Source organism: Balaenoptera borealis (genome assembly GCF_965194805.1).
Source record: "Balaenoptera borealis genome assembly, chromosome: 1".
In the NCBI taxonomy this organism is placed as follows: domain Eukaryota; kingdom Metazoa; phylum Chordata; class Mammalia; order Artiodactyla; family Balaenopteridae; genus Balaenoptera; species Balaenoptera borealis.
In genome coordinates, this window is record NC_138860.1 from 56,833,620 (window position 1) to 56,851,033 (window position 17,414).

Sequence of the window (17,414 nt, forward strand, 5' to 3'; positions counted from 1 at the left end):
TTTTATCTCTCTCCTTTTTTTAAAATCCAAACTCCTTTTTTTAAAAAAAACGTTAACAGTGATGTGCCGAATGGATCAGCCTTGACACAAGAGAACATCAGCCTCCTATCAAACAAGACCAGCTCTCTGAACCTGTCAGAGGACCCTGAGGGAGGAGGGGACAGTAATGACTCCCAGAGATCAGGAGTTACATCCAGTTCTGCTCCCTAAAACATGAGGAGTCCTACTTTTATCTTCTGTTCCTAACCAATTTGTGGGGCATAGGGGTAGGAGAACAGATAACTTCTAAACCTTTTCTCTGCGAGTGGTCAGAGAAATCCAGGAAAAGCACCGGAGGCAATGTGCACAAACACCACTACTAAAAACAAACCCTGCACATAGTTCACAATAATGCATTTTTTAATTTAAAAAAAAAAAAGAAAAAGAAAAAGAAAATTAGCAGTATCTGCAAGCAATTCAGATTAAATTTGTTTTTGTTCTGTGAATGAACTTTATTTTAATAACTTTGGACGCCTTGGATCCAGGGCTTTAAAAAAAAAAAGAAGATATTATATATACACTCTGTTTGATTAATTGTATGATCTTAATGAAGTAGGTTTTTCTTGTATTTTGGTATTATTACATACCCAGTGTATAATTCCTTACCCCTAATCCTTTCCAACTCTCACAACCCCATAAATTACAACAGACAAAAAGCACTGGCCTTTCTGAGAATTCTGTGGTGCTTGAGAAATAGACAGTAATAGACTAGTTATTAGAAAATGTGCAGCAAACCAGCTTTCCAAGAGCTGTTATTTAGAAGCCATAATCTGCTTTCTCTTTCTGGGTCACTAGCTTCATGTGTAGGTAGGTTTTTCATATGGCATTAAAACTTTTTGTAGTTATTGTTCAGGAGGGCTTTATTTCTTGTTTTTGTGTTTATTTCAGCTTTTCAGAGAGATAATTACCAATTAATTTTTGAAGCCCTCATTTCCGATATTATGGACCCCTTTCATTCTCTTAATGTAATCAGAAACATGAGTCAATTTTAGATTGCTTGAGTAGATTTAAATGGAGATTACTTTCAGGATAAACTGTAATTTATTAGCACTGAAAATACATACTTGGTTTATTACCTATATTGAGGTGATGGCTGGAAATTTAGAGCTGTGCTTTTCCAAATTGAACCTCTGCTGAAATCATAGAATGTTCAAAAACCAGGACAAATCAACCGTGTTTTAAAACTGCAACACTTGATTTGAACTTAAAATGAACAGAGCCACATTAGTTCAATGGATGTTTATGTTTTACTCTCAAAAACCAAAAGTATACAATTCCTGTACACTGGAGCCTTTGGCTTTCAGAGATTGGCAAATAGGAACTGCCTGAATCTTAAGGATAGTTCATGGATTAATCAGTTGCTACTTTTCAGAATCATTAGCACAAGTAGATAGTAAGTACCTAGAAGTCAATTTTTGTAGTCTTGGCTTTACAATATTGAAGATTCTTCATGAAAATGTTGAAAAGAATAAGGAAGAATTGTTATTACTTAGTTCTGCTGCACATATTCTGATGCCACATGTCTGTACTGAACTAAGACCATATGAAACATGTTTAGTGGGGGTTATTTGATATAGTCACCTACCCTATCCCTATGTTTGCCTGATTTTCTAAAAATTTCCCTTTCTGGATTATACTACTAAAACAGAAAGCACTGGTTGTGTAATAGTTACTGCATTGCTTTGGTTGGGTAAAAAGCAAGAGTTTGTATTTTTCTTGTTTCTTATTTTCTTAACCCTTAACTCCTGCTGAGGTCATAACAACCTCAGTCTAAGCTCTGTGTCCATCATATTGTTAAATGAAACAAATGGGGGGTGAGGGTGGGGGGAGGGTAATACAGTCCTGCCATTGCCTACCAGTAGGAGAGTCCAAACAGAACACTCTTTTGAGTAGCAATTATTTAATTTGCCCAGTCAAGGCACCGTGTTTATATACTATTTCACATTGAATTTGATTATGCCCTACAGACCTGGCTGGTCAAGGATTTGATATACACATATTGGCTTGGGATTCGAGCTTTCTTTTTTATTTAAATAAAAATTTATATATATATTATATATATACATATATACATAGCTATATCTGTATATATATTGGGTATGTTTTATGGATTTTTTCGCATGAGCGCAGCTGTTGCGATAAAATGACTGATTGGGAGGTAGAAGCACTGAATGAAGATGAGGCATTTTATCAGTTGATATCCATATTTTCCTTTTTTTTTTTTAAATACACTTGCTTTTTTGCCTTTTTTATTTGTTTTATTTTGCTTAAAATCCTCTTACATTTACTCTTTAAGTACTTACTGTTTTTTTGGGAGAAGGAGAGAAACTTTTACGTCTGACGGAGTCCTGAGATTTTTCATTTCTCTCTATAGCTATAAAAGACAACATTCTTGGCCTCTAACCTTCTGTAGGCAGATTTGGGCAGATGTTATTTCTCCTTTGGACATGTTTAATTCCTAAATTTTAGGAGCAGTTGGTTCAATTTGGAACTCAGAATGATTCTGGTACTGAAAAGGAATTTATGGGTATTGATTTTGTTGAAATTTGGAGTAAAAGTAAAATTCCATTTTGGGTATCTGTTGAAACCCCTAATAACTCAACTTCTGTTGTTCTTGTTTATTTTCTTCAAATACACTCATTCTTCCTTTCACCATTTTGATTTTGTAAGCTAGGCAGAAACAGGGATTAATTTACACAGTATTCCTATTCTGAATAATACCAGAGAAGCCACTGTTTTGAACTGACTTAAAATACTCTCTTTCTCTTTTTAAGGTATTTTCATGGAGTGAAGATGGGGGGAATCTCTCAAATTGTAGCCTTAACCCTAGCTGTACCTCTCTAAGGCCTCACACTCTAGAGGAAATCTGAGTGGGTAGAACAGCAAGAGAAAGGTATACTGTCCCGTTGTGCCTGTAATTTACCTGTTTTAAATTGGTTATTCTGCCTTACCTCATAGAAATTCTTACAACTTTCCCAGTGCTCACAAGCAGTTTTAGGAATTCAGTAAAACCTCCAGTTTTTTTTCCTCTTTCTTTTCCTTTTCTCTGTTGTATACCTTGTGATATGATGAGCCTATAAGGGTCAATGGCCTGTTCAGGCAAAACTGCTTGACTTTCTAACTGCTTTTTTGTTAAAATCTATGAAAAATAATTGATTTTTCTAGCTTTTTGAATTTATTCCTTTAGAGACATGTAGAAGATGAAACCAGTCAGATAGGAAATACAGTTTTTATGCTTTCTACTTATTCAAATGTTAATTTCTTCTGAAGATGACTGTTTGCTTTTCACTGAATTAAAAGGCAAGACTCAGACATCTCAGATGAAAATGAACAATTCTGAGAGGGTTAAGGTAGGAGTAATGAGCATTGTGTTCAGTCTCGATAACAACACCAGAATTTTATTACAGCTAGGAATATAAAAGTACTTGGCCTTTTTCTTTTTTCATTGAGTCTCTGGAAGAGGGTAGAAGAACAGAGAATAAGATATCTAGACGCAGTTTTCTGACTTATATACAGTTCTTTTGCCTTACTTATAGATATTGTCATAAGTTCAATAGGTGCCACGACTTGGGTAATTTACAGAGGCTGAAGTGACCAAAGATCCATTCCTTGTTACTTTTCTAATCAAAAGAAAAGTTAGTTATAACATAGGTTTCTAGTAATATTCAAATAATAAGACACTATTTCTAATGCCAGCTACAAAATACTCAGCTACTCAGAATGTATAAAAATTTATTTCATACAGCATTAATGTGGTTGATTCCCTTCTCCCATTTTATTTCCCTTCCCTTCTCCTAGTCTTTCCCATGTATTTATTTATTTATATATATATTTTTTGCCTAAAAGACATAAAATTGGTATGATTCTCATTTGCTACCTTGAATATGTAACTCCATCAGACTTTCCGTTGGTCTTTAGGGTTGGAGCTCAAAGTTTTTGTTTTTCTTTTTTTCTCTGTCCCTTCTGTATCTTGCAAATTCCCCTTGATTTACCCACTGCCCTTCCCAATCTGCAACAGTGACAGTTTGCTGCCTCAAAACAGAGCATTCAAATGAATTCGCTTAGCCAATAACTTCTGTGAAGTTGCCTTTTCTAATGGTGTTATTACTCAGTGATGCACAAATGTGGTATTTGCCCTACTGGTAGGCAAACAAAGGTCTGGTTAGGAACGGTAACCTGCTGTTTTCTTTAAAGGAGAGCCAAAGACTTGTGCTTTACTCTGTTTTGGTTTGGGAGGAAATAGTAGCCATTTCGATTGTGAAACTTCTTAGTAGCTGTGAGTTGATTATACTGTGTAGGGAGATGTATCTAAAGTTAACTGTTAAAGTTAGCTGGCCTTATAAAATGTAAAAGTAATGAAAATTCTTCAGTTTTTCTAAACCATGAATGTCATCTTTTACAGTATTGTGTGTAAGCAGTTCCTCCTCCCTTTTGCTGAGATTATCCTGTCATGATAGCATGTTGTATTTTTGTTATTTTACTTGTGCCTAAAGGACAATCTACTATCACTATGGTCAAGTAACTATTGTCAGTACATGTTAGGTTATATTGAGATTCAGAGAAAAATAGATTTTTTTCACTAAAGAGTACTCGGTTGTTATTGCTTATGTACAAATGGTTATAGATGGAGATCTAACCATCTTTTTCTACTTTTTTTTTTTTTTTTGGCTCATTTTAAAGAATTGAGTAAAGGTTTCATATATAAAATCTATCTGTAAAAAGCACTTGTAATGTCTTATATATCATTAAAAGGAAAGGCTCAGTTACTTTTTAGGGGAAATTAATAACCTGTCTGGAAATTAACTGCAGTGTTTACTTAGATTTTTACCCTAAAAGAGTCCAATTGTGTTTATTTTTTATTGATGATACATGGTTATAGTGTTTGCAAGGTGATCTCTTCCCTGAAAAGTCTGCCTATCCTTTTAGATAAAAATTAGACAGAGCTACTAAACTAAGCAGATTTTACATTCAACGTTAGGGATTGAACAGGCAAGCAGTCTACTACTGTCATCATTTTACCTGACTGCCCATTTTGCTGGCCCTCATTCATACCTTTCTACCTTGGACAACTATGATTTTTATATTTATTTGTTGCTTCAGCTCAGCTTTATGAAATTTTCCTGCTGAAATTACTTATTGGGAATTGTAGGTGGATTGCAGTTAATATTTTTTAAAATTCTTATTTCAACTTTCCTGAGCCACTTAGAAAAAGAAAGTTGTTTTTGTCGAAAGATACTGTTAATTGTAGTAAATGCCAGCTTACCATTTGGTTCTTAAGATTTTATTTCTTTGACTGCTAAAGGTGTTTTCACTTGTATTAGATTGTAACGCTAGCTATAATGTTAATGAAGAATAGGAAACTGCCACCACCAAGAAGTAACACCTTTTAATAATAAGTATGTTCCCAGTGGGTAGATTCTCAATACTGCACTGAACAAAGTGGGTAAAGAGCCCTTTGAAATCCTATTGTGATAAAGGGACTAACCTCACCACTGGATCCTTGTTTTCAGAGCTTCTGAATTTTCAGCCAAACACTGAACTGCCCCTAAACTTTATTCCTGAGCAGAACATCCCTAGAGTTAATAACCATTATTTTCAAAAGAAAATAAGGCACAATAACCCAAGAGAGAGAACTTAAGCCTCACAACAATATTGTGTCCAAAAATATGTATTTAGAAAAATAAAATCCTGTGGAGTTTGTTATCCTAATGTATGTTGTATACTAGATAAGGTGACTTATTTTCTTGTATTGAGGTCTCATTATTTCTAGTTGGGTTTTTTTGTGTATGTTGTTTTGTTTTTAATTTAAACTCTAAGTAGACAGAGCTCACAGGTCTTTGGCATCCATTCTAGGTTGTACACTCAGAGTCATCTTATAACTGGAAACTGTCAGGTGGGCCCCTACCCCAACTCCAGATGGTGTATGAAAGGGTCAAGAAAAGAATGGAAACAAACTATTGGGTGGATAATTGGTAGCCTTTTTTTTTTAACCTGATTTTTTAAAATCACCATTTATTAGTGTAATCTCTCTCCACTGATAGGCTGCCATTCTCACAATATCTGAACCACCCTGTAAAATATTCCTCTGATTTCAAGGCATTTTAAGCTTTTGCTTATCATGTTTACATCCTCTGTTCAATCAAGACACTGTTCTGAGAGCTACTTTTTCCAGGTGTATTGTTGCCTAAATTTCCTTTATTCCCCCTTTCATCCTTTCTCTTCTTCCCACCTTCTGGGAATGAAAGGAACTTCGGGGGAAAAAAGGTTTTCTTTTTTTCTTTTTTTTTAAATTTTATTCATTGATTCATAGGCTTCATTATCTTACTTGACGATGAATCTGTGAGTTTTTAGAACAAGAGAAATGGAAAAAGTGAATCAAGATAATGAACAAAACCTTCACCCACTTAAAATATTTTCCAGTTGTGAGATTCCTCTTCTTGTGTGTGGTCTCTTCCCCTTGTTACCCCTCTTACCCTTTTTCCCTGACTATGGTCAATTTGGCTCATACCAGTCTCCCCGAGACATTCTGCAGTCATTATCACCTTTTTGGGTGGATTTTATTTTGTTTTTGTTTTTTTAAGTAACTTTTTAACATTGATGCATATTTGCTTGGGATAGAGCTTGTGTAATTTACCAATCGTATTGATTGTATGTGATTGTGCCCTGCGGAGGTATATTTAACAAGTCAAAAATAATCTAGGATAATAAAGGAGCCCATGAGATTTGAGTCAGGTTATAGATGATTTCATGAAATCATTTACAGTTTGAATAGTGAGAATTTATATCTCCTGTTCTTAAATTAATGCTAGACAAAATACCATTTTTTAAAAGTTTTCTTGCATTCCTATTTTTCGCCCTTGCCTTTTAGCTCCCTGTTCTTTCTTGCCTGCCTCCTGTTCAGAAATAAAAATATTGAGCCTTAAAGAGACAGCTCATTTTTAAATTGCTGAAGTTTGTGGAATTTTACTTTTTCCAAGTGTTTCCAACTTTTCTTTAAAAAGTGAAGACATAATGAGTTGGAATTTCACAAGCTGTGAAATTAGCACTTGGGAAACTGTGAAATCTTATTTGAAGACTTTATCTCCTGGAAGTTCTTTTGGAATAGGAAAAAAAGAACCCTGTTTTTGAAATAGACCATTTCCCTCTCTTTTTAAAAATCTGTTTATATTTTGAATTTTTAAACAGACTTCAAAAAAGTGAAGTGGAAGAAAAATAGTAGTAGGAAGATGTTTAGGACAGCAGAATGCTGGGTCTGAATAAGTACATACTCTACTTGTTGCAGAGTTTTGAGAGGATGAGGGCCATCTTTTTAATTTGTATTAGCTGTGTGCATATTGTCTATATCAAAGATGCCACATTTTGTTAAAATGCTGTTCCTTTCTTTATTATCTTGGAAACTGACTCAGCCTCATGTTGCTCCAAATTAGTGTTTAAGGCTCCCACAAGTTGCAGATAAAAGGACTATTTTAACAAGTAGAAGGAGGTGATTCGCCTTTCGGTTTGTAAATATATGAAAGTCTACAAGGTCTTTATCTGCTTTCTGTCAGCATTTATATTAAATGATAAATTGATGAGGAGAAACGCGTAGTCTTTTTTTGTAAATGAGCCTGTGCCCTCTTATTCTAACCTTGGGATTGTTTTCTTACACCTTTTTTATGGAGTTGTGTTTGTTTGTTTGTTCATTTTTTAGGTGAAAAATAGAGAAGTAGGTAATGTATACAAACACACATACTTGTAGTGTCAATTTTATAGCTATCACAGGAATTAGTCCAACACCACAGTTCGGAATACTTCATTTGTTATATAGTGATTGCACATTAGGAGTAAAGGTAATGGTTCTGAAATCCTAGAGTCAGTGTTCAGTGAGACTCCATGGTTAACATCCAAAGTTCTGGTTTTTATGCCTTCTCTTAAAATCAGAACCTTTTTATGCTTAAGCAACATGGCCTTGCTCTGAATACCTTCCTGATGCAAATATTTTTTGTCTTTCCGTTCTTACTCACTTTTCCTAATTGTACTGAAATCCCCACCAATTAGTCATTCTTGGCATTGAGAGGATTTTCTCTTAGAGACCACTGTAAAATATGCCCTATTCAAGAACTCAGTGGCATGAAGAAGAAAAAAGGGGAGGAGAGGGGAATACTCTAGATTTAAAAGGAACTTTAGAGATACAAAAATCACATGCAACGTGTGGACTTTGGATCCTAATTCCAACAAACCAAACATTCAAAGACTCTTTTATATAATATAGTTAGGGGAATTTGACTTAAGTATTGAGTATTAGATAAAACCAAGGAATGACACTTTTGTTCAGTGTGATAATAGCAACATTGTTATATAATAAAATGTCCATATTTTTAAAAGATAGTAACTGACAATGGCTAGAGTTTCCTTTAAAATAACTGAATATTTTTAAAAGAAAAATAATATACATTACCAGTGAACAAACATCACTCCTTGTACCATCAGTTAGCAATTAGTTGTCCGTTAGTACCATATCTGACCTCAAGAGAAGGGGCCACAGTAAGAAAAAGTTGAGAGGGTATGAAGGATGGTAACTATTGCAACCATTCTTGAATGTCATCAAATCTAGAATGGGAATTCCAAAACCAGACTTCCTGTCTTTACCACTTACCTAGGCCTACCCTGCTTACAAGCAGCAGGGTGCTTTGTGATCCCTTACACTGAGACTCATTGATTAATATGAGTTTGAGGGCTTCCTTGGTGGTGCAGTGGTTAAGAATCCAACTGCCAATTCAGGGGACACAGGTTCGAGCCCTGGTCTGGGAAGATACCACATGCCACAGAGCAGCTAAGCCCGTGTGCCACAACTACTGAGCCTGCACTCTATAGAGCCCACAAGCCACAACTACTGAAGCTCACGCGCCTGGAGCCCATGCTCCACAACAAAAGAAGCCACTGCAATGAGAAGCCTGCGCACCGCAGCGAAGAGTAGCCCCTGCTCACCACAACTAGAGAAAGCCCGTGTGCAGCAACAAAGACCCAATGAGGCCAAAAATAAATAAATTTATTTTAAAAAAACCATGAGTTTGATATTTTTGTGTATATTAGCATCTCAACCCCAGTAATCAGCTAATCTGCAATGATCAATTTGTAAATCCCTCTGCTTTCCAACATGGTGGCTCATTTAGTTAATGGCTGCCCCCCTTATTTGGAACACCTAGCACATCAAAAGTAAACTTTCAACTACTCACTGAACACTTAGTACAGTATTTACTAAAGTAATTTACTGAGTACTCCGTATATGGCACAACACTGTAGAGGACAAAGGAAATACTCTCTACCCTTAAGGAGCTCAGACTCCACCTACGGAACTTGACATGTATACAGTTTAAGGATAGATAACAAATCATCTGCAAAGCACTAGATGGAATTACCAAAGGATTATGCAACCACAGCTATCCTCAGAAGAGAAGGGCAAGGAGCTGTGAGGCTATACACAAAGAAGATTCAAACTTGCTTGGCTAGCCAGCAAAGGCTTTCTTGAGGAAGTGGCATTGAAGGTAAGAAACAGCTTGGGGGGGGGGTGCGCAGGGGTGGGGCAGGAGACTCCTAGTCAGAGAAAAAAGATGGGTGAACTCTGCTAATAAAGAAGAAAGACTGTTACGGAAACGAAGGTCATCGAAGTTAGAGTAGAGAGAGTGAGATAGTGGCTTTGGATGCAGAGCCAGATCACAAAGTTGGGTTTTATTCTTAAAAGGAGTCCAAAGAAGGGTTGTAAGCAGGGGAATTAAAGGGATCAGATTTGTGCCTATTGAGAAGCTTCTGTGTCAGTGCTTCTCAAACGTAACATGAATGCAGTTCACCTGGGGCTCTTGTTAAATTGCAGTTACTGTTTCAGCGGGTCTGGAGTGGGGCCTGAGATTATCTAACAGGCTCCCAGGTGATACCAGTGCTGTTTGTCCAAAGACCACACTTTGGAATAGTAGGGTTCTTTCTACGTGATAGGCAATTTTAGAAGCAGAAGGATCCAGTTTCTGCCTATCAGACTTAAACTTTTAGTGAAATGAGTAAGATGTAAGGCATAATTAGCACCACTTGGAGACCACTTAAAGGCAAGTGTGTAAGGCTGGGAGAAACAAGGTAATTCAGGAAAGTTTTTGCATTTGAGGAGTTGATCCTGAAAGGTATAAAGAAGGGTTTATACGATGAACAAGGTGGGAAGTGGAGACTCCAAGCCTGGGAGCACATACACAATTATGAAAGAATATGGCCTGGAATAGAACTTCAAGGAGTTGGGGATAACTAGAAAAGTTAGGTTGAGGCCAGGTCTTGAAAAGCTTTATGTACCCTTCTGAGTTGTGATTTTATCCCTTAGCAATTAAAAACCAGTAAAGATTTTAAGCCCGAGAGTGATGTGATGATTGTAATTTGAAGTGGAGTAGGGCCTAAGGCAGAGAGCTCAGTTATGAATCTGGTGCAGTAGACTTACAAGAAATGATGAGGGCTTGCACCAGGACAATGGGAATGAAGAGGAGGGGAGGAATTTCTAAGAACAGCACGAGCGTAACTGGCATTTCTAAACACCCAAGTGGGCGCCATCAAACAGATGCCACCAAAATCGGGTGCGTCCCGTAATTCCCTTGACCAAGCGCAAGACCTGATCCCATATTATCAAGTTAAAGGGAAAAAAATTACCTTTGCAGTGTCAAAACCCTTAAAAAAATACAGTTTTATGGAAAACCTACAGTAACCTTAGTTTATCATCACCTTCCTATCCTCCCAAGTCCGAAAGTGTTCAGGTTATTATGAACTAAAATATGCCCTCTAATTTTCCTCAGCCCCTATGCTTACCATTGTCATCATCTAACTGGGCATTTTGTTATCCTGACAGCAAGCCGGGCAACCTGATGAAATCCTGGCCTCAGGGCGTGACGCAGACTGCCTCTCCAGAGTGGGCTGGCCCGTTCCTCTCTGAGCATCTCGAGGGTTTTGTCTCCAGCAGCATTCCCTGGTTAGCTGAACCTCTGTAGCCATACCAAGATGTGATTCCTGAAACTTGTTTCTGTTCAAAGTTAGAACAGCCTGTGCCCAAGCAGTATCTGTTGGTTTACAGCACTGGCCATTTGGGAAGGGCCTGAAACCAACTATGTCCTGATGGGATAAAAGCTGCCAAATACGTTCATTTCTAGCCCCTCATTTCCTCCTCAACCCTCAAATGGACTTGGTCAGATTTGCTAGAGCAGCCCTTGGCAGAGGTAGGTAAGAGACACCAGTCACACAATTGACCTGTACTTGTCAAAACACATACCCTTGGCCTTGGCTTTACTGTGAGTTTCTTCCCGTTGCTTCTTGGTCTGTCCAACCCAACCCCTATCTCTCCAGGGAACTTTCTCCCACTACCTCTACCTCTTCCTCTGCTGTCTTCCCAATTTCTCTTTTACCACCTACAACTTCCTGAACGAACGTAGAAGCAATGAGCTTTGACTCCATGCAACTCTGTCTTGCTCAACCTCCCAAGAATACCCTTGTCTGGTGTTTCTGTTCATACAAGGTGTCAATTCCTCTGGATAAGTAAGCATTTTTACTTTACTTGATAATCTTAACTTTCCATTTGAGAGGAATTTAAAGTTATTTTCATGTTAATAAGTCAGCAAAACTACTCTGAACCTGGGTTTCTTCAAACACAAATATTTATTGAGTACCTGGTACATTCAAGACCCAGTGGCATGTGCACTGGACATGTTCAATAAATATTTGTTGTTTTGATTTGGTTCCCATTTGGTTTCCCTGAAACCAAAACTGAACTTTCTAACAGTTGTGAGAATTTGGACAAATTCCAATGAGATTCTTTGAGAATCTCACCTGAAAGCTGCCAAATGATAATGCAGGATTTATTTTGATAAACTTTATTTCGCCTTAATTAAAATGTCGTAACCACCAAGTAAACTAGAAACCTAAGAGAGCTGAAGACAACTCTGTTTTTTTGTGCTAGATGTTTTGCTGAATTTCTGTGGAAGAGTTAAGCTTTGAGTTACTCAGTAACCACAGCAGGGGCTCAGCTCTACTGTTTGTTCTCTGCCAAGGTCTTACTCTTGGATCCAAAGAAAAGAATACAACAGCCCAGGATATGAGGCAGTGGCGAGGACCAGCTCAATTACCTGCTCACAGGAGTTACTACTGAGACCACAGGCAAGGCTAGGGGAAGAGGAATTTTTTATTTTATGACTGATCTTGAAGGAAGTATTAAAAAGAAAAGAGAGGGTGATTGAATGCTACATTCTTTCCTCTGCATGGCTCCTCAAATCTACCCCTAACACAGCAAAGCACAGAGGCCCTCTGAGATCCTTCCAACCTTGTTTTTGCCCAGAATAGAGAGAAGTAGTGCTAATTTTTATCTGATAAAAGTTCTTAAGTCTGCCTCCAGTTCCAGAAATGGTTAGAAGTTTCCATGAAGAATTTGATTTTAAAATATACAATTATTAAAACACTTTACAGAATACCAGTGACAGTGGAGGGGAGGGGAGAGATAGAGACCCAGATTAGTTTGCCCAGTGTACAAGCTGTTTTTTCCTTTCCTCATCAAATCAGTCTAAGATGAACCAAGAGGAAAGGGATTTGGGGTCATCAAAATCTAGACAATGAAAGCCAAGGGGAGCTGTGTGCAAGAGAACCAAAGACTGGGCTGGTATTAAAGACTCCAAAAGACCAACTGAAAGTCTCATTTGGAAGGTGCGTCAGAGACAAATTCTTTCTAATTAAATATGGGCAACCAAAGGAAAAGGTGGCAGTCCCTGAGTTTGCTTCCGGGCCCTGGATTTTGAAGGACACCTGGGCAAACTTGATAGAGACTACCCAGAGGAGACGAACCAGATGGTGACATATCATAAACACTACCCCAAGAAAAATAATTGGACACTGTAAGTTTTAACCTGGGAAGGCATGGACATTTTCTTGATAGCTATCCAGACAAGGCTTTGAATCTCACCTTTGCCAGCTTTGTGATTTGGGGCAAGTTCCTAACCCTTGTAAATAGCAGTTGTTTCGTCTGTAGACTGGGCATATTATTATCTTCCTGGTAGAGCTGACAAGAGAATTATATAAGCTAATGCCTGTAAAGCACTTAGCATAGATCCTGGAATGTAGTAAATGGAACCTATCATTATCATATTCAAAGATTTAAAGATTTTGGACTTCCCTGGCGGTCCAGTGGTTAAGACTCTGCACTTCCACTGCAGGGGGCACGGGTTCGATCCCTGGTCAGGGAAGATCCCCTCGCGTGCTGCGAGGTGCGACCAAAAAAAAAAAAAAAAACAAAGATTTAAAGATTTTGACCTAAGCTAATGTGAAGTGAAGTAATGGTTAAATTCTAGACAATGAAATATTATGCAGTCATTAGAAATAATTTTGCCAGGCAGGGCACACCTAAACACCTCTGTTCCATCCGTTCCACCTGAACTGGGATTCTCTCAGTCTCCTTTTCTCCTTTGTCACCAGCCAGGGGCTCAGGCTGTTTCTAGTTCCTCTTTGGTGCTGCCACCACCTTCGTGTCATACCCTGGTACTCCTCTCTCCCCAAGCCTCTGTGGGACACAACCCTGATGCTCTTGTTGCTCACAAAGTCCAGACCTTCTTGACTAGGTGATATACTGACATGTTCAAAAATAGAAAAATAAGAAGGTTCATATTGACAAATCTCACTTCCACCCCTGTCTGTCTGCACCTGCCCCATCATCCCCACTTTGTGATACAAAAGTTAGCATACTATAAACACTGCTCTGCAGCTTGCTTTTTTCTACTTAGTGAGCCTAGAGATCCTTCCATTTCAGTACAAAGAGAACAGCCTCATTCTTTTTGACAGTGGCAAAGTTTTCCATTGTGGGGATGTACCTTGGTTTAACTAGTCTGCTATAGATGGAAGTTGTTTCTAATCTTTTGCTATTGCAAATCAAGTTACAATTGGTAACCTAATTTATACCCATGCAGATATGTCTATAGGATACACTTTCTGAAGTGAGATTTCCAGCTCAAAGTGTAAACTCATTTGTAATGCTGGTATTGCCAGATTTCCTTCAAAGGGTTATAGCATTCTGCACTCGCACCAGCAATGAGTGAAAGGGCATTTTCCTCACACCCTAGCAAGAGGGTGTGTTGTCTAACTTAGTTGATGTCTTTGAATTCTAATGGTTTCAGTGATAATCCTTTTTAGGGAATCAGATGGGAACTAGGAAAAGAACAGTGCTTAAAAAGTCTTGCAAAGAACCACTGAGGAATGCTAAAATTAGCAGGTGAAAGTCTGATGAAAAACGATGTATCTTCATATTCTCAAAGTATCTTCTTACAGGATACTTGTTTAATAAAAAGGGAAATATTGTAATTTTACAGCAGAGAAAGAAACTCGGCAGTCCTGATCTTAACCAAGTGATCAAAATTAACATCACCAGTAATGGAGCAAATTGATATCATGCGCCTCCTGATATGATGCACTGAGAAGGGTACAATATTATTTCTTTAGTATTCCTACCAAAAAAAAGTGTAACTTGAATCTAATCCTGAGGAAACCTCAGATATACTCAAATTGAGAGACGTTCTTCAAAAATAACTGGCTCAGGGACTTCCCTGGTGGTGCAGCTGTTAAGAATCCGCCTCCCAAGGCGGGGGACACAGGTTCGAGCCCTGGTCTGGGAAGATCCCACATGCTGTGGAGCAACTAAGCCCGTGCACCACAACTACTGAGCCTGCGCTCTAGAGCCCAGAGCCACGACTACTGAGTCCGCGTGCCACAACTACTGAAGCCCGCGTGCCTAGAGCCAGTGCTCTGTAACAAAGAGAAGCCACCACAATGGGAAGCCCGCACACCACATCAAAGAGTAACCCGCGCTCGCCGCAACTAGAGAAAGCCTGCACGCAGCAACGAAGACCCAGCGCAGCCATAAATTAATTAATTAATTAATTTTAAAAGTAAAAATAAAAATAACTGGCCTGTACTCTTAAAAAATTCCACAGTCATGAAAGACAAAAGAGAGCAACGATTCCAAACTAGATGAGACCAAAGAGACATGACAATTAAATGCAATGTGACCCTGGACCAGGAAATGGGGGGTGGGGGGGAGTGGAGTTTTGGGGGCTATGAAATGTTTCCCAAAGTGTGATCCAGGGATCCAAGGAGGTCCGCAAAACCTTTCAGTGTATTCATGAAGTCAAAACTATTTTATATAAACTATTTAAATAATTATATTTAGATGTAATTTAGCAAGACTATAAAGAGATCCTGAGACCAAAAATTTTGAGAACAACTGCTATAAAGAACATTAGTGGGACACTTGGCAAATTTAGAATATGATTTATGGATTTGAAAATGGTACTATATTACTGTCAATTTCCTATCTTTGATCTTGTACTGTGGTCATAAAAGGGAATAGCCTTGTTTTTAGGAACCTCACTCTTCATAAGGGTAAAAGGGCATTATATCTGCAAATTATTCTCAAACAGTACAGAAAAATAATAGGGAGAGGGAGTCAGAGAGAGAGAAACAGAGAGAGGGAGAGGGAGAGAGAAAGAGGAATACCAAAAGCAGAGCAAGAAACAAATGTGGTAAAATGTTAACAATGTGAACATTTGGGGAATCTGGGTGAAGGGTATACAAGAATATTTTGTACTATTTTTGCAACTTTTCTATTGCTTTAAAATTATTTTAAAATAAAAAGACTTTGTGTCTTAGTCTTGCAAATTAAGAAATTTTTACATTATCACCTCCTGATCTTTCCCTCTCCTGACCCCAGTTCCACGGACCAGACCCACCTGTCTGCCCTTCCCCTTCCCCTATACACACTTGAGTCAGATGGCCAGTAGCATTGATTGGGATGTTTATCTTCATGTCTGGGGTCTGCTATGAAGCACGGTGCTCCTTGAGGACAAAGTCATCTTTATAACCCCGGGCCCAGCACCAACCATGCCCGGTACGTACAGGCATTTATTAAACATTTGTTAATTAAATGATCATATGACTCAATGAATGGATGAAGAAATTAAACACAACCCCTGATGTATAGTTCTTCACTACCTGGCCAGGTGGTATCTGCATGCTTATCTCTGCAACAATAGGTCTGAACAGCATATTCCCACCTCAGGATCTTTGTATCTCCTGTTTCTTCTGTGTGAAAAGCTCTTCCCAAAGATATTTGACTCCCTCCCTCATTTTACTCTGGTCCCTTAATGTCATTTTATTAGGGAGGCCTTTCCCACCTCCTTTCTACAACCGTAGCCTCCTTCCCTCCTCCCATCACTTTCTGTCCCCTTGCCCTGTTGTATTTTCCTCTGTAACCCTTATTAACACCTGACTGACATGTTATCGATTTATTTTTTATATACTGATTCTTCATGTGATCACTGCACGTCTTCCTGTCTGGAGCTCCCAGCCCCTAGAACAGTGCCTGCTGACTCAGGTAGTGCTCCTGTGTTTGCTGAACACAAGTGGTTGAATAGGAGACTTTCCACTTGTCTTTAATCTGGAGTGACAAGGAGCCTCCGACCATTCTGGGGCTTTTTAGGACAGTTCCTTGTAACTTCATACTGTACACAGGGGCCCTCGAGATGTCCAGGGTCTAAATCAGTCAAGAACTTAGACGCAGCTTCAGTCTAGGTAGAGGTTTCCTGTCTGATGAATAAAGAACTCTTTAGAATGCCTATGACTGTACCAACTTCAAGGAGTCTTCAGTCACACAGAAGGTGGCATACTTGTATCCTGTGAATACAGTTGCAGCAATCCTTATGATACTGTTTTTGGCTATTTAGGAAGAGGGAAATAAATATAAACCCACCCTTTATCTCCATTAGTTTGACTTCATCTCCCCAATAACTAAAATAAGTAAAAATAACAATATGCATAAATAAAAATAATTCGTTCTGTTTGCTTCTTAGAAGTATGTCAGTAGTTGCATGTATGTTTTTCACCTGCCCCACCCTGTCTCCTGATCCCCCAAGAGAATTTTTCGAAGTATTTCCCTCCCAGCTCATCCACCCTAGAAATGTCCTTGGCAGCACCCTGAGGCCCCTGCTCCTGTGCCCCCTCCCACCACTTCAAGGCTGAATGGGGAATGAGTCCACTGTACACACAGGTGTAACCATTGTGTGTCCTTGACTGGGTCACTGACACATCAGCTCTTAGAGGCCTGAAAGTAGCACCTGTTTCAGAATATTTCTCTTCTCTCCCCTATGATTAGATAACGTGGGCTCCTTTTCTCTCTCTTTCCCTAAAAACCTGTGAGAAAGAGGATATTGCACTGAGAGGTAGAAGACTACCTCTCATTCCGGGCATTCAACTTGGCTAGTTATATATTATTTTATTTATATAGAAAATAGACTATCTTCTACCTCCTGGTTTGGTTAACCAGGAAAAAAGAAAAAAATTCCTGC

The 17,414-nt window shown here is 38.5% G+C and overlaps 2 protein-coding genes across 5 annotated transcripts in view; one reads left to right on the top strand and one right to left on the bottom strand.

The window, feature by feature from the left end:
• The window catches only part of RC3H1 (ring finger and CCCH-type domains 1), a 98,347-nt gene extending 90,727 nt beyond the window's left edge, over window positions 1-7,620 (top strand). For all 4 annotated transcript variants that reach the window (XM_082379023.1, XM_082379022.1, XM_082379021.1 and 1 more), the window contains one exon: window positions 60-7,620. In XM_082379023.1, coding sequence (XP_082235149.1) covers window positions 60-210 — 151 coding nt within the window. In that variant the 3' untranslated portion in view covers window positions 211-7,620. The remainder of the gene's footprint in view (window positions 1-59) is intronic.
• DARS2 (aspartyl-tRNA synthetase 2, mitochondrial) overlaps window positions 1-17,414 on the bottom strand; it is a 354,382-nt gene that overhangs the window by 261,710 nt on the left and 75,258 nt on the right. The gene's annotated exons all lie outside the window — the stretch shown is intronic.